At 50.8% G+C, this 27,741-nt stretch overlaps 1 protein-coding gene across 6 annotated transcripts in view; it reads left to right on the top strand.

Moving 5' to 3' along the window:
- Nucleotides 1-27,741, top strand: part of Rhobtb (Rho-related BTB domain containing) — a 225,149-nt gene that overhangs the window by 71,050 nt on the left and 126,358 nt on the right. The window contains exon 1 of one of the 6 annotated variants that reach the window (XM_077688193.1): nucleotides 14,297-14,364. The exons of 3 other annotated variants lie outside the window; for them this stretch is intronic. In XM_077688193.1, the coding sequence (XP_077544319.1) occupies nucleotides 14,330-14,364 (35 nt within the window). In that variant the 5' untranslated portion in view covers nucleotides 14,297-14,329. Of the gene's footprint in view, nucleotides 1-14,296; nucleotides 14,365-27,741 lie in introns of those variants that run through there. 2 more of the 6 variants (XM_077688200.1, XM_077688194.1) reach the window with 2 other exon arrangements.

Raw genomic sequence — 27,741 nt, 5'->3', positions numbered from 1 at the left:
ACATGCGCGTTGTGCTAGCGGGGAATTTAAACGTGGAAGTTTCGCGGCTCAATGCGACCTCTCAGCTGTCCTCAACGGTCGAGCGCACGGAGCAAGTGGTCGAGCGGTTTGGGTTTGGGTTGGTGTGTTACACAGACAGTAAGATGTCTACAACGCGGGAGGGAAACGACAGCCACATGTTTGTCAATTATAATAAAGCTCAAGTCATTCCAGGTTACGGGACAGACGCGTGTCGTTCGCTGGGAGGAGCAGGAATAGAGCGTCTGCCGGGATGGAAGCGCGAAACAAAAAGCCGCTTCCGCCGCAGTTTCCGCAGCAAGTTCCAGCTCGTTGAGTAGCTGGGAATCTCTCCCGGATGGACAGCAACTTCGACGTGAGCCAATAGAGAGTTTTAGCAGTACGTTCGTTACGTTCGTTCCGTTGCTACCGGGTTTACCGGGACCCGACTGCGCATGCGCGCGTACGTACCGGGCTCTTTCCGTAGAGTGAGACGGAAAATGTGTTTTAGCACTGCGTAGCGTCGTACCGTTCGTTCCGTGTGACGGCTGATTAGCCGAGTAGTTGCAAAAATCCTCACGCTAGAAATACGTAAATAAACAACGCAGTTTCCCCTAAAGCATTGCAAATCTAAAATAAATCGCGCTCGGCCGGACGCATCGTGAGGCAGGGGCTGCGGTGGCGGCGACGGCACCAGAGCGAGCGCAGGTGACGACATGGTCGCGCGCCGTTCACGTGGAGGAATGGCCTTGGCCTTGCCCGATTGAAGCGCTAGACACATGTACAATTGGTACACGCGATTCGTATGCGACTGATCGTTACGACTGTCACCACGACTAGTCGTACGCGTGAATTTGAGACACATGGCCCGATGCGGGTGTGCGATGCCTCGTCGGCGCCGCTCCGCCCACTGTTTTTGCACCATGGTCAACTACGACGATCGCTGAGCTGAATTTGTAGATTCCGCGGGTTTGTACGCAAGAAATGGATAAAGCAGGCAATCGTGAAGCGTTTTCTGCATCGGAAACAGTCCGCGCACACGCCGGTCGCGCCTGCCAGCTCGGCACACTCAGCGGCTCGAACCGGCGCAGACCACGGTAGCAACCGCTTGTCGCTGTTCTTCCAAATCAATCTGATCACTAAAACGAAGTTCCACCTGCGAGAAAGTAGGTGTTAGTGTGGTGAAAAATTGTGCTAGGGATTGTTCTCGGGGCTTATTTTAAAAGCGGCGATCAGATATATCTGCCGCGATGCAAGCATATGCTGACCGGCCATGGATGCCGCGGCGCGCGGTGCGGCGAGTGGCCGAGAGATGGCGATACCTGCCTCGGAAGCATCGAAACAGGCTACGCAGATGTCTCGGTCACCGGTCGCTCACGGCAGTTGTAGCTCAAATAAAGTTTCACATGCGAGAAAGGGGATGATAGTGAGGTGAAACGTTGTGTTACGGAGTGTCATTCGCAGTTGCACAGATAGCGGCGATCGCCAGGACGCTAACCCTAAAGTTCTCAACACCCGAGCAAGCCGGTTGCGGGCTCCGGATACGGTAACACCGGTAACACGGAAGCAGAGCGCCGGGATAGACGCCGGCCGCGTACGGAACAAATGGCGCATGCGCAGTCGGGTCCCGGTAAACCCGGTAGCAACGGAACGAACGTAACGAACGTAACGAACGTACTGCTAAAACTCTCTATTATTTCCTGTTCCGTTTGGAGCGCTTTCGGAGCGACAATTTTGGCGGTGCCTTTCACTTCTAAGCACGCGCACATAACCGGTTGCCGGTTTATGCAGGCACGGGTTGGGAGTGGAGGGAAGAAGGGGCGGGAGGGGGGGGGGGGGGGGGGCTTACATGTGCGCATATAGGTTTGATGCCCTCACTAATGAACTCTCCGCTGTGCTGGCTGGAGGTTTAAATATGTGCGTCCTCCACCCCAATGCGAACTTTCTGGTGTCCTCAGTGGCCGAGCGGACTGGGTTGGTGTGTTACTCAGACAGTAAGATGCCTACGACGCGGGAAGGAAACAGACAGCGTCATGTTTGTCCGCTAGAATAAAGCTCGAGTCCTTCCAAGTTTCTCTGAGCTAAGTGCTAATTGCTCAATTGCAAATTTGTGCATTTCGTGGACGGTGTCCAGCTTTGCAGGTCACCCTTCTTTACCCTCTCTTAAGTGAGACCCCGCATATGCACCCCGCTCAGTGCAGAACCATGAGTGCTCTGCCCGTATTCACACGGAAGGACGCTACTGAGCATCGCTACTGCAACTATCCCTGACAGGAGCGATTAACATGTTGTCTTGCATACGCGCGTCCTTTCAGACGCGCATCCATCTGCCCGTGTGTTCGTTTTGCAGCCTGTTTTTTCTCGCGAACTGGTGCATGGGTCCCCGCAATATATAGGGGATGTCGGTCTTTATTTTTACTTCTTTCATACCTTCTTATTTCTGATTTTGATTTGATTGTAGGGTTTGACGCGCCGACGCAACGCAGGCGATGAGGCGCGCCGTAGTGGAGGGCTCCGGTTTAATTTTGTCCACCTGGGGATCTTTAACGTGCGCTGAAATCTCGTACACACGGCCGTTTTTGCTTTTCGCCTCCATCAGAAAAGCGACCGCCGCGGCCGGGAATCGAACCCGCGACCTCGTGCTCAGCAGCGCAACGCCTTAGCCACTGAGCACCTTCTTATTTCTCAGCACGTCCAAAGCTTATCCAGGCTAATTTATGCAGGTCTTCTGCTGTCGGTTCACTGGCCCCAGTTTTCTGTCGTTCGCGTTTTTCAAGGCCAGTGCGGGTAATTCCTTTCGCCGTAGAGTTTAAAACAATAGTAAAGTCAATTACGTGTTTAGTAATACCGCGCAGGAGCATCGACCGGCGGGCGGGTCAGCGCTTTGGGAGGGTGCAAAGCGGCGAAATGAGTGTGACCGTCGTCTGCGAGGCTGACTTTCGCCGAGCGGTGACAGCGACTTCGCGTGCGCCTTGTTCGCGGCTATCTTTGTCTATTGTGCTAACACGGCAGTAGAAAGTAACAGAGAACACCGCTCGTTTTTCCGTGTGGGTGTACGGTCGCGCATGCGGGTCGGCGGCCTCCCGTGCACGTCACGGAGACCTGAGAAGCAATAAAAATAATGAACAAGGAAGAGTTGATCACTGAAAGTCTTCCAAGGACTGTAGGGATTCCGCCTGTCGCTCACTGACGGCGCGAATCGCGACCACAAGCTCTGTTTTTGTAGAACGTTTGTTTCTGCGTCCAGGCTCGCAGTGACGGCCGACAATGAAAAGAAAGAAGGGAAGGCGCGCGAACTACCGATTGCCCGCGTGCATTGTTGCGGCCACTGTCCCGCGACGCCCCGCGACCAATGCCCGTTGATTTGCAGCGGAAGGGATTGTGTCGTGCTGGGAGGAACGGCCTAGCAGACGACACTGGCACTGGGCGTTTTTCGCACACGGTGACAAGGCGCTGACCCAGCCGCCTGTCGACGCTCCCGCGGTATTTAGATAGTTTTAGCTGACCATTTCTCATGGTCCGCTCCGCTCATCAGCGGACCGCCGTCATCAGCGAACCTGATTCGTTGATTGTCGGCGCTGAAAAAAGTCTTTTCTCTCTCTTTCCGCTCCCGGCGGCCCGCTCAGCACGTCCGGAGCGTCAGCAGCAGAAATGCTTTTAGCTAGAGTGTACTAGAAGAGTTAGCTAACCGATAACCGCATCTCCCTCGAGGCATGAGCCCCGCGCGGCATGAGCCCCGTTTACATTAGCCCCGTTTACATTGACCCGACGAGGGCGCGTTGAGTTCAAATAAACAGGCTTTTTGGACTCGACGCACTCATGTATAAGCGGACGCGGTAAGTCGAAAAGCCGTCGGGGCGAGTCCGTTCGACACGCAGGCAGGGGATGGGTTGACGCGCTCGTCGGGCTGAGTCGGCGGGCGGTGAGGAGCTGAATACCGTATTTGCACGATTATAACGCGCCACCGATTGTACCGCGCGGGTAGGTTCGCGCAGGAAAATCCGAAAAATTATTTGGACGTCGGCTTTACCGCGCAGGTGTAAAATACACTACAGAGATTTTATTTTGCGCGTGCAACTGTGGCAGCCAAAAATAAATTGCTTCGTAAACTTGCTCACCCAGCTCCTGCAGTAAATAAACTATAGCGGGGAACACTGAAGCTGTTTGCGATTCCAAGTGTCTTGAACTTCATAATTCTACGTGTGACGGGCTAATTGCAGTAGTAGAAAAAATGTTTAACAGCTGACCAAGATGTGTCATTGAGGAATTAGTGCGCCGAAATTCACTCACGTGACATTGACGGATTTTTGTATTGGTTTGAGTTGGAGTTTGGGAGGACCTCGTGCCTATGGCAACGTTGCTGGCCGATTTAAAACCTGTTTCGGTTTTAAGCCCGTGAGGGTTCGAGGTAGCTGAACCCGCCAGTCGACTCGACCCTCCCTCGTCGGGTCCATGTATCCGGGGCTATTGACCCGACGAAGGCGCGTTGAGTCGAAATAAACAGGTTTTTTGGACTCAACCCCCCAGTGTATTAGCGGATGGGTTGGGTTAGCGTCACTAAATAAGCTACGCTTTATTTAGTGACGCTAGGTTGGGTCAGAGAGCCGTCGCGGCGAGTCCAGTCGACTCGGAGGCAGGGGCTGGGTTGGCTCGCTCGTCGGGCTGAGTCGGCGGGCCGCGGGGAGCAGAATACCGTATTTGCGCGGTTCTAACGCGCCCCCAATCGTAACGCGCGGGTAACTTCGCGCAGGAAAGTTCGAAGAAAAAAATTGAACCTGATGGCACTGCGCAGATGGAAAAGACATGACCCCACGTACCTTGAAGAGGGAGATTTTATTTGGCGTATATATGCAGCTGTGGAAGCCAAAAAGGATTGCGATTCATAAGATTGCTTATCCAGCTCCTGCTGGTAGTGAAGTCATAGGGGGAAGCACTGAAGCTGCTTGCGATTTCAAGTGCCTTGATCTTCATAATTCTAAGCGTTACGTTACGGGCTCATTGCAGAAGCACAAAAAATGTGCAGCAGCTGACCAGTGTATGCGGCATGCCATTGAGGAATCAGTGCGCCGAAATTCACTCACGTAGTGTTGCTGGATTGTTTTTATTGGATTGAGTTGGATTTTGTGGGGACTTCGTGCCCGTTGCGCATGGCAATGATGCTGGCCGCTTTAAAGCCTTTTGGTTTTGAGCCCGATTGTAACGCGCACACAAATATTAAGGCTACCTTTTAGCAAAAGAGGGTGCGCGTTAGAATCGTGAAAATACGGTAGCTCTTTTTCCGGGAACCCCGCCGCTCCCCTGGTGCATATAAATGCGGGAGGGGTCGAAGTAGCTGAACCCGCCAGTCGACTCGACCCTTTCTCGTCGGGTCCATGTATCCGGGGCTATATACCCCCTGGGTGTGTAAACCAGAACTTCATCCAAGAGTAATAATAGCAGATATTTTGGTTGCTAAAATAAAGGAAGATGCCGTGTTCATTGCCATATTTTTTCATATAATTTGTCGCTGACACGATATAACTGTCATAGTTTACATAAAAGTAGCTGCTGGACTTCCGAACAGCCAAGGCGAGGCTGCCGGGCTGCGTAAGAGCAGACTTTCTCGCTCGTGATCTAAGGCCCGTTGAGGTGTGTGTCATATCTCTACCTATTCGGAAGCGCTTTGGCGGTTTCGTCGCTGGTGTTTCAACTGAAAAAAGCGAGTTGGCAGTGGCGCTCGCTTCGCAGGGGGCAGCCATCTTGAAATCCCAGGTGGGAGCGCCAGATGGCCTTCCTAGTCACTAGATCCAACGAGTAAGTACGTCAATTTGTGGATGTACTGGCTCGTTGGACCTAGTGACGCGTTGGATCTAATCACTTCGGTGGAGGATCTCGACGCCGGTGGGGACGGAGGGAGGGCTGAAACGTCCCCCGCTGCGTATCTGTACAGTACTGTGCAGCTATTCTCAGTTTTCTATTTCAGCTTAACACTTCCGCCTACGCAACATATATTTTCGTCCTCCAAAACGTATATTCCCCGCTGCTATTCCGCGTTGAACATACAGCCAGGCAATTTAACCGTACAATGCGGGAGTCTTTGGCGCTTCTCTGCTGTACGAAACTTCCCAATACGAAATTAGTTATCCCACATGATAAATAAAACAGCGTGAAAAAGGAACACCGGGAAGGAAACACGGACCCAAAGCTGTGCGTCTGGGCTTTTTCTCGTGTTAATTTTTCCGCTGTTTTATTTCTTTATTTTATACTGTAAACCTCCTTGAGGGTCATTACAGGGTAGAGTATAAAACAAGAAAACAATGTGCAGTCAAAACCGCTTATAACGAACTCGAAAGTGTTGCGAAAAGTGGTCGTTATATCAGTAGTTCGTTGTATATGAACTCGCCCTTTAAAACGCGGGCAAATTAGCGAACACGTCGAACAACTCCTTCGGTGACAAGTCAAGCCTTTCCGTTTCATGAAGGGACGCTCGCTGCTTGCTTACGGACGAACTAAACTTTGCGTCGAACCTGCCGCTACCAGCACAATGCCCACAAGAAATTCTCTCAGACGTCTTCAAAATCTCCACTCGCCGTAGTGGCGTCTAGCTATCAGCTGCGCCAGGCATGGCGCCAGGCTGAGCGTACCGGGAGCTACGTCGCTTCGGCCGTAGAAGAGCCAAGTTTGAATGTCATTAGTGCACATCGCGATTCGTTATCAGCAACTGTGCAAACCAAGTGTCGGTGTCACCCGTTTCCTTAAATTAGGGTGCACTGTCGGAAGATATGGGGAGTCGACTCAAGAGAGCCAACAAACCCCACCGAATCCACAGGGCACAGGTGACAAAGGGGGTGGCCGTCTGATGTGCGGCTTTCGCCGACCAGAGCGGCAAGAATGAGCAAGAGCCTTGAACGGAAAACAGCACAAAGACTTATATTCAGACAGGCAAGTTACAAACACAAGCACGAGGTAACGGATCGATAATTACAGACAACTTAGATGGAATTCAAATGCAAGAAACAGTCCAATTCGACAAAATGATACAAACAGGAGCGTTAACAAATGAAGATTACGAATCGGAGCAGTTAACAAAAGAAAACGAACAGTTCGATGCTTATGAGAGACAGAGTCCCAGCATATTCACCGACCGGGCCGGACGATGCACCGCTGTCGGAGGCGATTCGGCTACCTGGGAAGCGTGGCTTCGCTGTAGGCCAGGCCGTCCGAGACGATCACGGTGCTTCGAGGCCCGGGAGTACGTTGGAGTCCTCCAGGGCGCGGGTCGCCGATGGTGTGATGAACCGTTGTCAATCACGACGTCCAAACGTAGCTGGTTTGCTTAGGCGCGGCTTCTCTTTTTATAACCGTGCCGGCGCGGAGAGAGAGAGCACAACCCACAACGCGCCCGCCGCCGTCAGCGAATAACTTCACTCTTCTCCCTTCTAGAATCATCGACGCTCTTTAGAACTGGCAAGGCCACGCGCACCTCCTCGAAAGTACTGGAAGCTTCGACGAAACCGGAGCGGCGGGGTTTTTTATTTTTGTTGTTTTCTTGCCGGCGAGCCGGCGGGTGATCGTATTACCGCCTCTTCGTTCGCGAAAGTTCCAGCCTTGTCTCGGGGCGAATAGAACCGAACTGAATTAATCGGACGAGTGTAAGAAGAATTAGGCGCTGTACAATAAAATGAAAAATTTATACGGTACGTTTAGACGTCGTACGCTCGAGTTTGTGACAGTCGGCCAACCGCGATCTCTAGATGGCAGCTAAGTAACCACCGGCGCTTTCTGCAGTGCGCGGTGCCGTGTTCGCGTCGACTCGGGCGGAGTGAATATCGGCACCGGCGATAGAAACGCTTAAACGGCAGTTCATAGGGAGTGCGGATCTTTAGGGCTATGCTTGGCCATTCTGCCTCTGGAGAAAAAATGCCTGGAAAGTGAGTGTCCTCGGTCGCGGCGTTCGATCTGGGATATCTACGTCGCGATTAGGCTGAATCGGTGAACGCACCAGCGCGCCGCATCTCTCATGCTTTAAGGACTATTTTGATTTTTTCTTTCACGTCGTGTGCGCCATATTTTTACCGTGACCGTGTCGGAAGTGTTCGTTGTAAAAGTAGGAAGCTTTGAAAAACGTTCGGTATATCTAGACGCAGTTGCAATGGGTAGCATAGGAAAGTCGTAAGTGCACCGAAATGTAATCGTTATAACCTATCGATCAATATATCTAGGATCGTTGTAAGCTAGCGGATTCTACTACTACAACAAAAAAGACATTAGGTTTCGTGTTGCCGGTAATAAAACTCTAGCGAGCGCTCAATCTAACAATCAAACTAGCAACAGGATAATCTGGAATTCGATTCCAAACTTAAGGAAAAAGAATGTTTGAACCTGTCTAGACGAGCCCAGTAAGGCTTTATTGGGCAACTATAATTCAACCGAGCTCCTCGTTTAAGGGCAGCTTGTTTATAAGCGTCTTGGTTTATTTTTATTTGTCCCCTGATAACTTGAAACATAAAGCTAAAGGGCTATAATATAAAATAAAAGCCCAACCCGTACCACATACGTATCACGGGTGACGCCAATTAAAAATAAACAAACTGGACCGAGGTCAACTAGAGTTTTGAAGAGAAGGAAATACCCACCGAAGTGGAAAATAAAAGGGAAAAATGCTACACAGCGACACCACAGCCAGGAGAGCGGGCCCGGGGAGACTCCCCTGATCTCCCCTGGGACGGTAGCAGGAACGTTGGGATGAGGGATGCGGATGGCGGTAATAAGGAATGGGTTATGGGAAAGTGGGTGGGAATGGGGACAGCGAGGTTTTTGTTCTAATCCTTATATGTCTGACTCCTAAAATAGGCCTGAAAACTCAGGATGGGCGTCAGACGGTTCCAATTGGAATTCAGCGGACCCCACTATCGGTTCCGACCATTTGAGCCCCGACATCGAAGAACAGGGAGAACCTGCGACGGAGTGACGACACCTAATCTCTAGACCCCTTTCACAACCAGCCCCCGGCTAACACCCACCAGGTCCCCCGAGTACTCAAGAGACACCTGCCCAGCCTACATAGGTACTAATCCCCCTCGTCTCGACGGTTTCGGATACTGGTAAAGCTAACTGTCCGACAGACGGGGTAACTGTACCCTGTATGCATCCGTCGATCCCTATGTGCACCTGAATCACCTATCTCCATAGGAAAGCCTATGTGATTTATAGGGTTTCGGTGGACCTCTAATGTGCTCCTATGCCAACCACTCACCCACCAGGGAACCCTCCCCATACGGGCAGCAGTCATCAGGTGGAAGGAGTAATCCTTATATAGAGTACGACCAGCCCTAATCCCGATACTGAGGATGAGAAGCTTCCCTAAGAAGTGAGCCAATCCCTCTTTCCTCGGTCCTAGCAAGTGCGCGCCTCCTAGACTGGTCGCTACTAAAGGCCAGAGACATTGGCCATCATGAGCACCTATCGAAGGCCCTGGATCCTGTTGTCCAGGAACCTTCGTGTCGGCAGCGAGCAGTCGTGCCCGCGTGGGGTGACTGCGGCGGACCCTTAATAAGGGATCCTTTTTCACCGCTTTTATGCCAGAATCCCAGAGCCAACCTCGGTAGCCACCCAGGCTGTCCGGGCCTGCCTCCGCGTCCAGCATCGGCTCTGGTGCAAGGAACTGGCCCATACAGTTCCAGGGAGTCGCTGCCACTCCCTTGGGGTTTTGCATCCCCGGGTGAGTCCTGGCTCTCACCCACCGCTGCCGTTAGCAACCGACCAAAGCTAGGCAGCCGAAACCGCCTTTGCCCAGCCAGCTGGCAGGGGGGACCACGAGCAGGTGGCAGTCGGATTTTCCCCCCCGATAACTTGAAACAGTAGTTTCAATCCCTGCTTTGCTCGGTGTACTTTCAGCAGTTCCAAATCATATGATTTTAATGTACTTGTGACATATTCTGTCCGCCGGTATAGTGAGCGAATGGAGAGCACTGCTATTCTTTGTTTTTGTTTTTTTCTCTCACTCTGTAACTGTTGATATAAGGACGTCAGTAAGGTACGGAATTGGGCTCATTGGCTCAGCATGTTGAATGACTGCGCTTGAGGGTGCCAGCGACACACTTTTTGAAGAAGACAAACGGACGACGTGGACAGCATGCAGGAGCGCAACGAGCGTACGAGCGCACGACGACGTGGATTGCGCTCGTGCTGTTCACTTCACCCGTTTGTCGTCTGGGTCATTCCATGCCAAATGCCCCAGCCGTAAAATCGACCATCGCGGATTTGCTCAGTTAAAATTGTGGGTCATCCTCGCATGGCCCACAATGCTCCCTGAAAGTGTTTTTGTCCAAAAAAAAAATTGTTCTTTTTCTAGCGGCCCTTTTACCTCCAGGGTTTAAAGCAAACTTACGCCTGTGAAAAAATTCATGAAAAAGTAACTTTTCTTACAATGGCCACCATTTCTTGTGAACATTATTTTGAGGCCCTGGGCTGGTCTATGCCACATTTTTAAAATATGTTTCCTTTTCTTTGCTGTGATTACGCCATTCAGAAAATACACGAAGACGAGCATTTTCAAACATTTTTAGCAAATACGAGCACATTCTCTCAAACAATGAAGCATTTGTACCTGTATCTCAGCATTGTGGAAAATTGGTAAAAACTATATTTACACTGAAAAAAGGTTAAATGTGCGAGAAAACGTTTGTCAAACTTGGAAAAATCTTCCTTATGGCCCATATTCACCTTGAAATTGCGCATTGTTGTGCTCGTAGTAAAAATATCAAATACAAGCCATTCACTAGTAGAAATGATCGCAGTTTATTTCAGGAAGTTTAATCAGAACAGTTTTTTGTTTTAGCAGAGGAAAAAAAAATTCTATTTGTACAGCGACACTACTTCACCCCGCTGCTCCACAGAGCGTCTTCTCTGCACGGCATGCACCTGCCTGCATGAAAGAGGCGTGAGCCAGCGGGTTTGCGCTGCAAGAATACCTTTCGCCGCGATGGTATTTGTAGCGTCAGTGCAGGAAAAAGGAATAATTCGCGTGTTAGTGGGAAAAGTACAACGTGGAGCTAGCACCCGCCGCGGTGGCTCAGTGGCTAAGGCGTTGCGCTGCTGAGCACGAGGTCGCGGGTTCGATTCCCGGCCGCGGCGGCCGCTTTTCTCATGGAGGCGAAAAGCAAAAACGCCCGTGTGTACGAGATTTCAGCGCACGATAAAGATCCCCAGGTGGTCAAAATTAATCCGGAGCCCTCCACTACGGCGCGCCTCATCGCCTGCGTTGCGTCGGCGCGTTAAACCCCACAATCAATCAACGTGGAGCTAGCGCTGGTGCGCCCATTCCATGAGTACTGGTAACTCAACGGCTATGCGCTTTAAAGCTGCGTATTCTATAGTCAGGAAGTTGCTTCCAATTTTATAGTCTTATAACGGTACAGATTTTTTTCTTAGCTATATTGATGAACGCTGTCTTTGAATAGTTGATATGTACACACCAGCCATGCAAGGCTTGAAGGCATCGATCAATAATATATATATATATATATATATATATATATATATATATATATATATATATATATATATAGAGAGAGAGAGAGAGAGAGAGAGAGGAGATTTCGATGAGTCTGGCGATGTTGGCCGAGATAAATAAAGACATATGAAGATGCATCAGTAGAAAAATGCAGTGGGCGCCATCTTAGTTTATTCTGTTCGGCGGACTTTGTGAAGAAATATGCTTTTGAAATAAGTTGTTTCGAAGTGCAGCACGTGCCGTCTCCTGACAGAGGCAGTTAGCGAGCACAGGGGGACAGGTGTTTGCGGACCTTTATTCAGAGACCGAGGAGACAGCAGGACAACCTTGCGCAGGACTCGGTGTGCTGCGAATCGTTGCAAGCCAAATACGGGCCGGCCGAACACTCCGGAACTGCGGTAGAGTACTCTTAGCATCCCTTACTTGGACTCTCTGTCATCGGCACGAGGAGACAAAATTAAGACATCCGCATTTGTTGCACTTTCATTGCACTAGTTAAACGCGTCTAGGAAAACGAGCAAGATTTCATTGCGAAGCTCTGCGAGCCAGTTGAGAAACACTGCCATTTCGGCTACTGTGACTGTGAAGCTGAGCTTTGGCGTCCGTCGTGAAAGAACACGGGCCTTAAAGGGGCACTGACACAAAAATTTTGCATCTTGTTTTTTTTTTTTTTTGTTGCGATAAGTAGCTAGTGACCTACTTATAACCTGTAGAAACCTCATTTGCTTCAGCGTGCGACGGTTATTTAATTAGAAGCATTTTCAATGCGGCCAGTCGCAGTTTCGGTTTCAGTGAGTGCCGCGAAACGATGGATTTTGTGTGAACAAAGCTGACCACGTGACCGTCGGAGGGATATCACAGAGCAGAGCCGCCGTAGCACTGTCGAATCCGCATCGACGGCAGTTTCTGCGAATGCCCCCACGTACTGATCTCGTGAGGCGCTTAATTAAAAAGCGACCGTGGATGTGACGCAGGCGCTGCGAGTGCAAATGCTACCGCGGCTAAAGAACGACGCGCGACGCTCGAGACGGTGGGTGGCAAGACGCGCGCTGGGAGCAGCCGGCCGGTCTGCCTACAGGTCCGCCTACAGATGTGTTCGACTAAGCACTGCGGCGGATATTCGAGTGCCGCTCTCGTAAGCGGTGCAGATGACAATTTTTAATGCAACCCGCCATCGCATCATTAACTCCTTTCTCATGTAAGCCACCATGGTCGGGACTTGGGGACAATTTCGTGCAGCGGTAACAAGCTATCACTCGAGCTACCTGCGCCGGCCTGGGCCACTTCGCGGCCGTGGCCGCCGTCTGCACAGCGACCGTGCGGCTAGCTCAGTGGGCTTTTCGTGCCTCCGGCGCGTTTTCGCATCCAATGGTAATAAAAAATAATATAAACAGAGTGCCTGGAATCGCTGTAGAACTTTGGTCGCGGCCAGCTGCCCGATGAGCTGACGAAATCACGGCGCCTCCGCCGCCAACGATCGGGTCGTTCGTTCTCGAGAGCAGAAGCTCCGCCCTCCGGCCCTCCGATTGGAGCGGCGAGCCGGGCGAGCCGGCGAAAAACGCCGGCAGTGCGGAAGCGGCAAACACAAACTCGTGACGTGTTTGGATGTTGTTTATTTACAAAATATCTGCGGGATGTCGATTGCGCGTGGTCCTCTGCTGGCTGCTCGGTTGCGTTTCGCACACTTTAAAATTGATTTTGAAAATGTTCTAGGCTGTATTCGCCGCTGATATTTTGCAGATGATGTATATGTGTTCCCACCAATCTATCTCCGAAGTTATCTCGCCTTCAAAATTTTGTGTCAGTGTCCCTTTAATAAATACCCGGTGGACTTCCTGGCATTCGCTGAGGGGATGAATTCCGATATCAGTGGCGTTCTGCAGACGGCCATCATGTTCCCCGTGACATGTTGTGCCGTTTGAGTGTTCATTTCGGGGTGTGAAAACGTGGCTTCGTTCAACGGTGTCGAACAACAGTCTGTCGCGACTCGGCGTGCTTCACCTGCGTAGGGAAAATAATTGTAGAGGCAAAGAGCATTCACAGAGATAACAACGCGCCTGCAGATTCATTGTGCTTATTTTTTATGGATTAGTGACTGTGCAGTAAGTCTTCATACGAATTTTTTCGCAATGTTGTCCGACGTCATTTATTTTACATGTTTGTCTGATCGTTGTTTTAAAACCAGTGACTTCGATCGTTCTGTTTAATAAAATGTTGCCGTTATTTAATGCAGTGGTTTCTTGTTGTGATGTATGATGTTTAATGAACGTTCGTTGCATCCGTTGGATGATGTGGAATTTCGCTTATAATATTTCACACCCCTGCCTCCTACGGTGGTGCAACGGGTTTGCCTCCTCAAGACAAAATCCAGCCGGCGCCCATGGTTGCACGCCGCCGGCAAAAAGGGAAAAAAAGTACGGAAAGAAAGCGGGCGTGCAAACATAATTTTATTTTCATTTTCTTATGAAATATCTTTTTTTCTTTTTGCATAATAATGTAACAGTGTGGACGAGAAAGGAAGGCCGGAAAGCTGAGGTGGCAGAGGCGGGAAGGCATTTGTGAGAAAATTTCGGGGGGCGTTCCATTCTAGGCCAAGGAGTGAAGCAGGCTGCTGGGTGGTGTGTACACTGCAACTGCGGCCCGCCGTGGCAACCATGCGCGGCTGCTATCGCGGCCGCGTTGTGTTTACGCCTGACCGTCGAGATAGCAGGTTGATTAAGCGGGCAGTGCGCTCCCCTTTGCATGAATATGGGCCCCATAAAAAACGCCGGCTCACGGCGCAGCCCCGCCGTCGTCCTGTTCAGTCTGCAGGTCGGCACACGAGGACGACACGCAGCTATGGTTCCGCACTCGGCCGCCATTCGCTTTGGGAGGTGAGCCGCTTCTGCCAGCCTCCGCTGCAGGCTCCAGCACGGGCATCGGCAGGATTTTGTCTTGAGGGGGGCAAATCCATTGTAATGTAGGGGGAGAGAGAGAAGGCGAGGGGGCGGGGCAATTGTGCTGGGGTGGCTTGGGGGGAGGGGGGTGCAAGGGCCCCTTTTGCACCCCCCCCCCCCCCCCCTGCCGATGCCCATGCCCTCCAGATAAGGCAGAAAGTTGGGCTACTTGGGTATTGCATGACTACATTTCATTGACGAGGATGACGAAATATGCACACAGGGCTACGACCGGCTTTATAGATAGCGACCTGCCCATGCACGCCGATTCCGCGTGCCGAATTGGTAATTGCTTTTTTTTTTTAGTTTTTTTCCTACGCCACCGCATCGGTTGGCGCCGCATTTCCCTACTTCTCCGCTGTATACGCGTTTTGTCGGTCCGTTGTGGTCAGTCTTCGCCGATCCACGCTGTTGGAAGTTCACACCTTCTGCGGGAGCGACGGTGGGCTCAAACAAGAGCTTTTGAACGCGAAATTGCTACTTGTCCATGGATGGAATACCTCGCGCGGAAACATAGCGTAACGTCTGATGTATTTTCACACAAAGCATCTACTTTTGTGGATTAAACAATATAAATTACGTTTTCTTTTGAAGCAAAACATGCTGACCTTGAGAAAGTTATGCCTGCAGGTATATAGGCTGTACAAGCGTTTCTCTTCTGTGCATCACGCCTATGCGGCCTTTATATGCCTTCCCATACGCGAATTCAACCGAATAAATTCTTCTTCATTCACCTGCACTATGTGGCAGAATCACTGCACACTCTATTACATAGTTTTAAACCTAAACGGGGCAACTAATATGCTTCATCCGCGCTGCAAAAATAGAAGCGCTCCCTAGCCGGGAACGTAACGGCTTGTGGGGACCGACCCAGTGTTGCGCATATCTGCCAAAGGGGGAGCTGGGTGTCGCTGGCTCCGTGTCGCCAGTTGTCCGGAGCCTATTGGCGGTGAGATCTTTGAGTGGCGCCCCCTGGCTCTGACGTCGGCTTAGGGATTCGCGCCGCTGTCGTCTGCTACACTCCGCTTTCCGCTTGTGAGGGGCAACAGTGCCTGGGCTAGAAATCGCCCACTTCGTTGCTGTAGTGCGTTAAAAAGTGTATTTCTAGCGACTCAGTTATTTTGCCAGCTTCTGACGCATTGAAATTTGAAGCTGTATCCCCCACAAGTTTGCAACACACGAAGAGACAGAGAACAACTTTCTTCGAGTATCGGTCAGAAGATCGTGTGTAACTAGTCCTTTCTTGCTTATTCGCGGGGATCAGCGATCAGAGCTTCTCGATAAGTATTCAAAATGCGTAGGCTTCCCTGCAGTATTTTTGAGATGCTCCTATGAAGACTCAAGAGTCTAATACTACGTACCAAGCAGCGGCCTCTACACGCTCATCGCACAGTAGGAAATAAAGCGGCTTTCTTCTGTTTCTTTCGTTGTTGTCTTGTATCGGATTAATGTTCCTTGCTTTTTTTTTTCTGCCCAACGCATTAATTTTTTTGCGCCGTCACCAACTTTTTATTAGGAGCTTTCAGGATGTTTGGGAGCCTCACAAAGGTCGTGTGGATATTTCCTTCATTTTGTATGGCATACATTCCCTTCTTCACAAATTGGCTTTCATTACGGCTGCGTGCAAGAAGGTGCATATCCGCAGCGTGCTTTGTTTATTCACATGCAAATACAATGAGAAGGTTTGTGCTACGCCACCGCGATCGCGCCCTAAACAACGTGGTCCACAGTACTCGAAGGTGGCTTTTGTGCTCCGAATTTCTATCGTAAGTATATCGTTATCATAACGAACTGACTCTCAACTCGAACAATGATGACATGACAACGGTGTTGAAGGAATGATATACTCGCTAACTAACGTAATAAATAGTATACCTGCATATTTTACAAGACTCGAAACCGAAGAAGAATTCTAAGTAGCTCTTTATTGCTTTTCAACCCTTCCAGGCGCGAAGAACAAATCCTATTCTACTCGGGATGGCGTTCTATGATTTGAAGAAAATTACTTTTACTCTCTTGTCCTGAACTGAGAACCCGGCCCACTAACCAGATCGATTTAATTGTTAAACAAAGTTTTCCCCTCCTCCCCTTACTCCTCCTCCTCCTCTTGAGTGCAGTTTTCCTATAAGGCATATCCGAATATCGGGAAGATATGGCTGTGCAAAATGTTCCTAAATATCCCTCCAGGTCTTAACAAACATATATGTCTAACTATAAATTTAACGAAGACGTGACTGGTTTTGCTCAATAAATCTCCATACTGGTTAGATGCCTGATATAGAATCAGCACGCGCGTATATACACACTGGGTTATTTGGAACTCAACCTACAGTTTTTGCAGTCTATAGTGCATGTCGGCAAACTTTCATGCCTTGACAACGTAAAGTGATGTGACAAAACGCGTTAGAGCGTTCGGCAAGGTTGCAAAAACTGTTTTACCTTACATATGATGATTACCGGGAATCGTGACGCCTTCTGCCAAAGCCGACAGCCCTGAAGGCCTAGAATTTGTTTTGGTCTTCCATTTTCACTGTTGTCGGTTATTAGCAGCTGACTGTTCCTTTTGTTCGAATGCTTACACGAGAAGCTGACGCCTAGCTCCTACTCTTCGCGCTCCGCACAGGACCGGCTTCGCAAAGAATGGGGTGGCGCCGGCAATGTTTCTGCCGTAGCGGTATCCAAAACTATACTTTAATTGACACCATGAGCTAGTGTATGCGATTTTAAGCCTATTATGATGATAAAAAGTTACCCACACGCCAATTCTGGTGCGGACAAGCATCAGACGTTGACCGAGCGCAAAGAAACAGCAGGGAGAGCGATCCTGAGTGAAGCAGACGACAAATGCGAGAATCCCTAAGCTGACGTCACGGAGGCGCGCTTCGCAGCGCCGCCTGTGTTCGCGCTCACCGCCAATACGAGACGCGGTGGTGAATCATAGTTGGAAGCGAAGAACCTGATATTTACTTGTACTTTAACACGCTCTCATCTGATTGATTGTGAGGTTTAACGCGCCGAAGCTACATCTGCGCTATGAGGCGCACCGTACTGGAAGGCTCCGGATTAATTCATACCACCTGGCGATCGTTAACGTACACCGAAATCTCGACACATTGCCGTTTTCGTTTTTCGTAACCATCAGAAAAATGGCCGCCGCTACTGGGACCGCACGCGCCTGCTATAGGGCTCAGCACCACAACGCCTTAACCACTGAGCCACCTCGGCGGGACTCCCAACTCACAAACTCACGGCGGGACTCACAAACACCAACCGTGGAACTGAATGGCGAGGCAAGAACTTCGTTCTTTGCAAATGTTGGAAGCCTGCCCCTAACGGCTTCGCTAAAACGAAGTGATATGGCGGAATGTCCTTTCTGATATCGTCCGATCTTATCAGTACGTGTCAAACTGATATGTTTTAATGCGCACTCCCGGGATTGCATGGACATGAATCGCGCGATGACCTTCAGGCGAGAACTATACAAATGCACAAGGGAAATCTTTAGATATGTTTCACCGAACAGAAGAAAAGGCTGTGGACCTTTGTTTATTTATTTTATTTGTCAAATACTGCGGACGAAACATGGTTCAAGCTGGAGGGGCCCGCTGATTCGTAACACGGGTCGCAGGCTGCCGCAGGCTCCACACAACGCGTTGACGGCTCACTGTTGGTGGCTGGCTGTTTTGGGTAATGCCAATAATTACGGAGAGCAATGCAGCGATAAACCGCTCCAAAGGTTTGCCTAAAAAACTCGAAAAGCACACGCCTGAGGATGGATGACTACAGGTATCGCTGCCCGCGGCCAAGATTTTTTTTTTTTTTTTTTTTTGCGTGTGTGCGTTATTGTAGTCGTCGTGTGGGAAGTATTTCGTGGGATTGCGCTCGTAGTTTTTAGCACAGAACTAGTGATCGTAGCTTTGCAACACTAGCAAATACATATGCTGGAAAATTTCACGGAAGCTTGGACTCACGCGCGAGTCTTGAATGGCGAAGCTGTTGCAGGTGAGCATTGCTGCATGCATAGCTAAGTTTCAGCATCATTGTTTGCTTGCATGGTTGCAGTGCTAGCAATCATCGTCATATGCATCGAAGAGGTCGTCGTCTTCTTTGCGGCGAGTGGTGGATGCAAACTCATCCTCAGCATTGTAGACTTCCACCAGCTCAACTGTCGAAGCTTGCGCTAAGTTGCGCAAGGCTTGCACCATAGCGAAGCTGCAGGATTTCTTTATACGTGAGCACTGAAGGACGCATCATCACGCATTTGACAAGTTTGAAATTGCTTATTTACATGTTCCATCATTGCTTTACACCGTGCTAGTAGAAGTCATCGTCATATGCATCAATATCGTCGTGTTCCTCGATCATGCCAAGCATTGCATGCGCGGTAGTGCTTGACGACAGCGCTGGTGTTTTTTCGCTAAGGCCACTTGGCGTGGCCGGGAACGCTCGGCGGTCGCCGCGAGGCACGCGCTCACGAGCGTTCCGCATTTTCTTGGTCTTTTTTTCTGCAACGACGAACTTACGGCTTGTACAACAGCTCCGCTGCTAAAAACATGAAAAAAAAAAAACGCGTATTTTCGGCTCGTCTTGCTGCTACAGGTACATCGCCGTTCTTTGCCCATTTTGCACCCTTCTCGTGACGAGAATAGCGCGCTGTTGAGCCGACCGTCGCCCCCTGGCTCCCGTGGGGGCGCGGGCGCGTCGCCGTGTCGCTCGGCGGCCCGCTCGCCGCAACGCTTTGTTCGGCCACCATTAGTTGTCCGCCTTGATGGGTGGTGGTCTAATAATAACCGGGCCTCGATATTTCCATTTATCGCGATTCCGGACGCAACAAGTAAGCCCCCGGCGCAATGAGGGCTCTGGTCCAGCTAGGGCTGGGAAAATCACTTTCGCGATTGAAAGGCGAAGGCGCTGGCGCAGCGGGTGAGCAGCGTGGATTTAACCGATTGGAAACCAGCTGGCGAACTGGAATGGATACCGCGTCCTGTGGACGAATGTATACATTGGTACCACGGCCCTCCACTACTTTTAACAGCCGAGCTGTTGTTACTGGCCGTAAGCTTCCCGTTGCAGGAAAAAACTACCAAGAAAATTCCGAGCGCTGGCGAGCGCGTGCCTAGCAGCGACCGCCGAGTCGCCCGGCTCGCGCAGTGGCTTTAGCAAAAAAAAGAAAAGAAAAAAATCTCCAGCGTTAATGCTGAAAAGGCGCCTTGCTTTTGAGAGGTCACCGCGGGCGCCGCATTCTCTAGCAGCCACTATGGTTAATTGGAGACATGGCTACGAGTATGTTAGTCCTTCCCGAGACGACTAGCAGATCCCTCCGCCGCTGCCTCGAGTCAATGACGAAGAGCTGGTGGAAGTCCACAATACTGAGGATGACTTTGCATCCACCGCTCGCCGCGAAGAAGACGACGACCTCTTCGATGCATATGACGACGATTACCATAGCGCCGCGCAACTATGCAAATGAACAATGATACCGAAACTTCACTATGTGTCCGGCAATGCTCAGCTTCGCCATTCAAGTCTTCCGCGTGAGTGGAGGCTTCCCTGATTTTTTTTTGCCCCGAGTATGGAGAGCTGCTATGGAGATGACGAGTCAAGGGCAGCGAGTACGAAACGATGTTCAATGCTGGCGTTTAAAGCGCAACGCCTGTCCGCCGGGACGACCCGAGCTTTTCCCCCAACAAGTTGGCTTTGTGTTGGCTGAAACGCGACACGGTTACGCACGCGTGGGCGCGCTTGGCGCGGTGACCTCTCTGTTATTGCGGCGGTGTGCGCACTTTTCATTAGCCCTGTCACGCGTGGCAGGTATTCGGCGCCGCTCTTCCCTTGGCGGTGCAGCGCGGCTCGCTTCTCTGAGCAAGAGCCGCCTTCCAAGCGGGTAACTTGTATGCGGGGGATATGCTCGCTCGGTGTCGTGACACCAGCTCTCGTAAACAAGGCTCGCCGCAACCATTGTTCGAGCGAGCGATGGATTTTTCTGTGTTCCTCAGCCAACGCCAACGTCTCTTCTGCAATTAAGGGCGCGCACCCTCCTGAGGCGCTGCAGGCGCCGTACCTTCGCTTTCGTAGCTTTCAGCAAACCGTTCGCTATCATGTGTCTTGCGTATGAAATTTGGCATTTCTATGCGCTTCAAGGCTTGACTACGCTGCTTTCTGGCATTATTTTCTGTTTGTTTGTTTCAGCCTCTACGCTGGCTCCATTTTTACGCGCTCGTGCATTCTCCAGCACTGCATTTTCCCTTTTTATTTTGAAAACAAACAGCGCCCGCAGAAAAACAAACAAACAAAAAAGAACAAGTCCGTACTGACACTAAATTTAAAAGTTGAGATAACTTTGTAAAGGGCTTCCTTTGTATATGGAGATATCTCCGAGCGAGTTTCAACAGTAACCGTTCAGTGTAAAATATTTTAAATCTATTTTAATCTTTGCGCGCACGAGAAAGCTCAGAACGGATACCCTTTCGCAATCGGCATCAGCGTGACGCCATGTGCTTCTCCTGGCGATGTGAGGGCCCCCGCGACGTGGCCAGCGCGACGTGGCCAGCGGTCTAGCTGTGGTTGGCGTGCGCTGCTCCGCCGTGTGCATCACATCGCGGGTTTTGGGACTGACGTCATGCTGCCCGGGCGCGTGGAAATTGGGACCACTGCAGGTCTGGGCCCGCGCGCGAGCGCTTGCGCGTACACACGCGTCGAGAACGGTGACGTCACGAGCGCAGGCCTGCTGTCATGGCGGACCCTCGATGTAGGCACTATACTTTGTCCAAACCGAAACTGACACGAATAGACGAGGCTGTAAACAATTATTTATGCTGCGACCGACCGTCGAATAATGCGCCATTATATATGATTGTGGGCTAGTGGGTAGGGGAAAATTCGTAACTAGAAAATTTCTGGTTAGTACTCTTTTAAATGGACACTGAAGCGCATTCGTCGAGTTCCCGTTTTTGCTTGCACTGCGTAGACTGGCTCAAATAAACACACTTTTCATCGTTTATTCGGCCGATATATATGCGGTATTTATTTTATAAAGCCTGAAAGAAAAACTAGCAAGCGCGGTTTGCGGCGGCCGCACTAACTAACAGCCGTGACGTCAGTTAAAGGTGCTGCGTGATTGGGCGATGTCCAAGATTAGCATTCAAACAAGTTTCGGTTTCGGTTCTGTGAAACAACATGCTTTGAATCCGACGTTATCGTTGGGTGGGCGTTCTCGATATATCAGTAATCGTCGTACCGCGCTTCTGCAATGTTGTCGGCTGTAAAATGTGTCAGATAAGCCTACCAGCACGGCTTGGAATCGTAGCATTCACTAGCCGAGGCCTACGCAGTGGATGAACGCCCTCCGTGTCACCGCAGACGCTCAAATGCGATGCGCTTTTCCTTCATCTTTGGAGCTTGTCTGGCTCATGCCTGTATCCTAAAAAGCGTGTTCGCACCAGGCCAAGGGTCTGCTGATTCGGGACTGTGCCCACTGCCCGCAAGCAGTCGGTGCTTATGGCAACAGCACGCCAACGAGAATGCGCGCGTTCTGCGGACTCGCTCGGGCAGCAATGAACGTTACAGCGCAAAAATGGTGAATTCAGCATAGACAATATCGGCCGAAAACAAAGAAATCAGCTTAAAAAAGGCACGCACTTTAAAGTATCTAATGCATGCACTTTAAAATATAAAGTATATAATGTATGGCGTTTTAATTTGTCTGTGCATTTCAAGCAGATGGCTTGATACAGTGTACACACTAACAAATTAAAGGCACATTCTGAAGGCCATGACCGCTCACATTTTACGCGAAAGTTCCCGTTCCGGCGTGAGCGGCGACATGCGTTTGCTTTTGTTGTTGGTTCTTTCTCCCTTTTTATGAGTTTTTCCGCGCGGACGCCATTAAATCCCCTATCCTAGCCATAGCTAGCTGCGCCTTAAAAAGGTTGTGTCTCGTTAAATGAGTGTCGAAGGATCTGTGCTCAGGCTTCCGCTGTGCATGGTCGCCGTCCATTTCATTTTTTTTTTTTTTTTTTTTTTTTTTTTTTTTTTCCGTGTGCGAACATTGCTGGCGGGTGATTCGGGAGTCCGATCGAGCTCGATATTGCTGATCACGTGGGCTTAGTTAGGACTTTTTTTTTAAATAATATACCTGCGGTCGTGACCAGGCCGGGGTGCGTGAAAATGGCGCTGGAAGCTCTCTGCCGCGCTCGGAAACGCCGACGGGAAACCCGAGGGGGGGGCTTAATTGTCGGGGCGGCCCGCAGGTCGCGCGAGGGTCCTCCTCATCTGCAGGTGGAGAGAGATGCGCTGGCGGAGGAGAACTGAGGAGGCACCCGAAGCGACGCCTCCTGATTGGGCGCGAGGCCTGCGAAACGACTGCACGTGCAGCTGAACTGCCTCGTGCAGCTGAAAGGAACCGCTCTAACGGTTCCAACGGGTGCGGCGCGTTCAGGTGTACTGACCTCGCTTCGAGATGACCTTTTCAGGACGTCGCACGAGTTCTCAAACTAGCTGCACGTTTGAGGGCAGGCCGCAGTGCGAGTGCGCGGGCCACCTGGACCCGTCGCCATCCACGTTCTCTTCCGCTCTGGACGCCATGTCGACGCGGACCTGACTATAGTCTGTCTGAAACGGCTCTTGCAGGTGTGGGCCCGGTGTTCGGTAATCCTAGCGCGCGCCTCCCATTGAACCTAGGACGAACGGCGGCGAGACTGTCCTGTCCCCGCGTGCCGGGGAGCTCACCTTGAACCCGGCGTTGTGCTTCTTCGAAGGCCCCCCGAGGATATGGCGCTTGTGTTTTGCTTCCGACAAGTCGCGTGCGTGGATGAAAAACGTGCGAAGGGCGCCAAGAGTGCAATCTGATGACGCGGGCGGGGGAGGGACGCTGCCGTGCCGGCGGTGATTAGGATCCCGACGGCCGGGCTTTCCCAGCGATTTGGGGCAGCGCGATCGAAGGCGCGCGGTGCGCAACGGCCCGTCATCTCTCGTCGCCCAGCGAGCGCATTCGCGGGCTGCTTCGGCTGTGCCTATATTTAGGCGCCTGGCGTGGTTGTCTCCATAGGCGTGCGAGCACCGACGCGAATGCTTTTTTTCGATTGGCGACCGGTATCGAGTCGCGCGGTGTACCCAGCACTTTCGTCGTCCTTGCAGGTCTGCAGTGTTGCATTTGAGCTGCGATGCGGTGGAGTACGTTCGCGTAGCGAACGGAGCGCCGGCGGCAGTGAAGGCAAAGAGGCCGGTCACTAGGGGCGGACTTGCTTCCACTTTTTCTAAAAACAAGTCGGTTCACTAATCACGTGGTCGCTCGATGTGCACGCGATCGCCGCTCCTGCACTGCACGCCCGTTTTGTACGCAGCGTAACCTTCCCAAGATTTTTCACGCAGTGTGTGTTTTCTTTCTGGCGGGGCATGCAGTGATCAAGTAACTTAAGGACTTGCTGCTGGGCAAGTTGGGGTGAACTTTGCGACGTGGTTTTGGCGCTAAAAATAAAATAGGACAAGACAGGCGCTATCCTGTCCTGTCCTCTTTCTTGTGCACATCCATTTTTAGCGCTAAAACCATGTCGCAGCGATCAAGTAAGGATGGTCTATTTGAGAGACTTCAGTTGACAAGTTGGGGTTTTCCTAAAAGAAAAACCCCAACTTTTCAACTGAAGTGACTCTGAAATTGTTCTGAAATGCCCCTATGTGTACGCGTAAGATGAGTCGTAGCCACGTACAGTTGAACACGGATATATCGAACACGGATATATCGAATTATTGCCTATATCGAACAGTGAAAACATCCCCTTGAAAATCCCATGCAAAAGTATAGGGCTGTTGTGCGCGTGTATCGAACTCCTGATCACGGGCAGATTCGATATATCGAATTCCGCGCCGAAGGTGCCCCTGAAAGTTTGCTTCCTCTGGTGGGGTGGAGTTGATGATAATGTTGACTCATCGCAGGAGCTGCCTCAGAGGCGGCGTCCGCGGCATTATGTTGCTTCGATGGCCTTCAACAGCTGTTTTCACGCTAGCACGAGGGGCAGCTCCATGATAGCTAGAACGCGGATAGTGGTTGGGGCGAAAGAACATAAAGAAGCAAAAGAAATTGACCGGAGGCACTCTTTTTCTGTGATTGAGCTGTTTGGTGGCTCGTGCAGGGGGACCTATGCGGCGTTGTATGTTTGTTTTGTCCAAGGCATTCATTTCGGAGCAACGAAAGCGGGAATTCGTCGGGTGCAGGCTGCTGAAAAGATGTTGGTTGAAAAGGCGTTCGGAATTCCTCGCAGTAGTTTTGAGGGCGATGCACGCATCAACGTTGACGTAAAGGCGAATGCAGCACAACCCGCCCCGGCTATTCCGGAGCTTGTCGGGTGCAAAGCGACTTCGTTGCACGCCTCCAGATGGGGGAGGTGTTCGGTTCGGATACTGAAGATAACGGCACTCAGTGCCTGACAACGTTCAACCGCCTACTGCAGTCGAGGTTCCGTCAGCGTTTCGCCATTCGCCTTTGTTGTGGCACAGTGTACAGCGTTGATTTTCTCGTTTGTGCGTATTTGTAATCTTGAAGACAATTTGGCGAACTTTACGACGCAGAAGAAAAAACAAGCGAAGCTCAAAGACATTTCAGTGATAAATAAAGTGCGGTGGTCATCATGCTGCGCTTTGGATTTTCCGTGCTTTGAGGGTCAAGACGGTAAACTACCGCTTTCCACGACTTCAGAAAACTCTCAGTGATGTGCGGAGTTGTCAGATAATCTTCAGATAGGCGTATTTTATATATCGAATTATCGATATATCGAATTCTTTCGCGATCCCCTTGGAGTTCGATATATCCGTGTTCGACTGTATATCATAGCCACGCCAGTATGGTCGAGCGGGTGCTTATTCCGCCAATTTGACGGTATTTTGGGACAAGACCGAGGGCTGAACCCTACCGACATAAATATCCCATCAGTATTTCTTTCTACCCAGAACAAACGATGTCTACGTACAAAAGCGCAACAGTTCTTTGAAATTGTTGTTCTTTTCTGTCATGACGTGTACTGCATTACCGAAACGTGGTTGTCAGACCAAATTTCTTCCTCACATTACTTCCCCGACGAGTACGCTGTCGTCCGCCACGACAGGCATTACGAACGCACCGGCCAAAAGTATGGTGGAGGAGCTTTAACGCTCGGCGAAAGTCCATGGCTGCGTTTCGCCGCGCCGCCCTATAGAATTAGGCAATGAATGCGTTTGGGTGGACCTGAAGGCTAAACGTGGAAAAATTTACTCATTGGCGTGTATTATCTTCATCCTACTCCAGACATTCCTGCATTTTTTTTATTGCGATAGTATGCCCGTTGGCATAAAATACTGCTTCACAGGTATAGATTAACCCCCGTTTCGCGAAGAAACTCAAGCAGGGAGCGATGATGGGGTCCCCAAATCCACCGATGAAGGTCAGGTGGTCTGCCAGGGTGGAGGCCTGTGCCTCGGAGGTGTCTTGTTCTCGCCGCTTCCAATGAAGGGCAAGTCCACAGCAAATGTGCCGTGTCCGCCTCTTCGGCAGGAGCCGTGCAAAAGGGGCAGTTCTGTGCGAACGGGGCATGGTAACGTGGTGGCCCCTCCCGGGTAACGGCGGGAGAGAGGGCTACACCAACACGAAGTCTTCGCAGCAAGACCTCCTCCCTGCGAGCGAGTCTGCTAGGGAGGTCCGTTCCACACGGTGGAATAAGAGCTCGTGTGGCGCGACGAAGATCTTCTTTCCTTTGGAGAAACTGTTCTGGGGTGTCTAGTGGCAGTAAAGGCAATGGTCGTGGAATAAATGCAGTGTGGCAGGCACCATCCGCCGCAATGTGAGCGGGGAGAGTATTTCGCCGGACCTACGAGAGCCGCAAAGGGCAGGGGTACGTGTCCAGTATGTCGTGAATGTCCCTCGAGACAGCTGAGTTGTTATTTACTCGACGTAAATCACGTATGGCCCCCGTGGAGTCTGTGTAAATTTGTAAAGTAGTACCTCCAGGGGCTTGATGAAGTGCAGCAGTTAGTGCTTGCAATTCGCTTCTGTTTTTCAGCACCTCAGAAACTATAGACACTGGCAAGCACAACAGCCTCTTATTCGACGATTTCAACCTACCCGGCCAGCGGTAGAATCCGGGGGAAAATGTTGGCAATCCTTCGAGAGCAGCTCACTTGTTTTCATTTCTTCTCATTCGCGTGATTCGCATATATGCTGCCCTACCTCCTAACCCCGCAGGAAACGTTCGAGACATCACTTTCTTCAATTTGACTTCTTTAGATTTTAAACAGGCTCGAGAAGCCCTTGGTCGACCTATGGCATTAACTTTTCATTGTCACGGTATTATTACCGGTTGCTCATATGCGGCGCGTTCTCGGAGACCCCTTTTTTTATTTTCCCCATTGCGATTATAACGCGCTATACAGAACGCTGGACGAGACGAACTGGAAGCCAATCTACACTTCACCCGCCGCGGTGGCTCAGTGGCTAAGGCGCTGCGCTGCTGAGCACGAGGTCGCGGGTTCGATTCCCGGCCGCGGCGGCCGCTTTTCTGATGGAGGCGAAAAGCAAAAACGCCCGTGTGTACGTGATTTCGGCGCACGATAAAGATCCCCAGGTGGTCAAAATTAATCCGGAGCCCTCCACTACGGCGCGCCTCATCGCCTGCGTTGCGTCGGCGCGTTAAACCCCACAATCAATCAATCAATCAATCAATCAATCAATCAATCAATCAATCAATCAATCTACACTTCGCCTAATTCAGACGCAGCGGTGCAGCAGCTCACAAAAATTGTCCAAAAAACAATGGACGAGCGCATACCGAAAAAGTCTAAGCGCCCTCGCCAGTTTCCCTTCTGGTTTAGCCGTGAACTCCGCAGCGCGTTGTGCCGAAAGCGTCGACTCCACAAGCTAATGAAAGCTACTCCATAAGCTTCGAAGAACAGCGCTCACTTGTGAAAGCACTCCTCGCTCGCGACAAGAAAACATTTTTCGGACTTTACGGAATCTTCGCTTGCCCGTTTTGAATTTTGAATGTTTAGAACGTGAGTGTTTGCAGACGCCTGTATTTTGTCATGAACCCTGTCTTCGTGCATGCTATGTACCCGACCGTAATGGTCATATCTTGCATGTGTGTGTTTATGTATGCGTGTGCATGCGCACGTGCGAAAGCGTGCTTCGTCGCCTGTTTACACGTTTCTGGCATAATCTGCCTTTGAAACAACTGCGAGTTGCGAGAGTGGTGATTTTGGATTCCCGGCAGCTTTATCGATGCAGGTTAGCGTCCCTTTAAAGGCCCCACCGGGTGGACTACTTGCTTATTCTGTGATTTGCACCGGCGGCTT

The sequence above is a fragment of the Haemaphysalis longicornis genome, unplaced genomic scaffold (assembly GCF_048455015.1).
Source record: "Haemaphysalis longicornis isolate Haplotype H1 unplaced genomic scaffold, Haemaphysalis longicornis Haplotype H1 scaffold_1, whole genome shotgun sequence".
Classification (NCBI taxonomy): domain Eukaryota; kingdom Metazoa; phylum Arthropoda; class Arachnida; order Ixodida; family Ixodidae; genus Haemaphysalis; species Haemaphysalis longicornis.
Note: the sequence above shows the minus strand (reverse complement) of the source record. Positions and strands in the feature narration are given on the sequence as shown.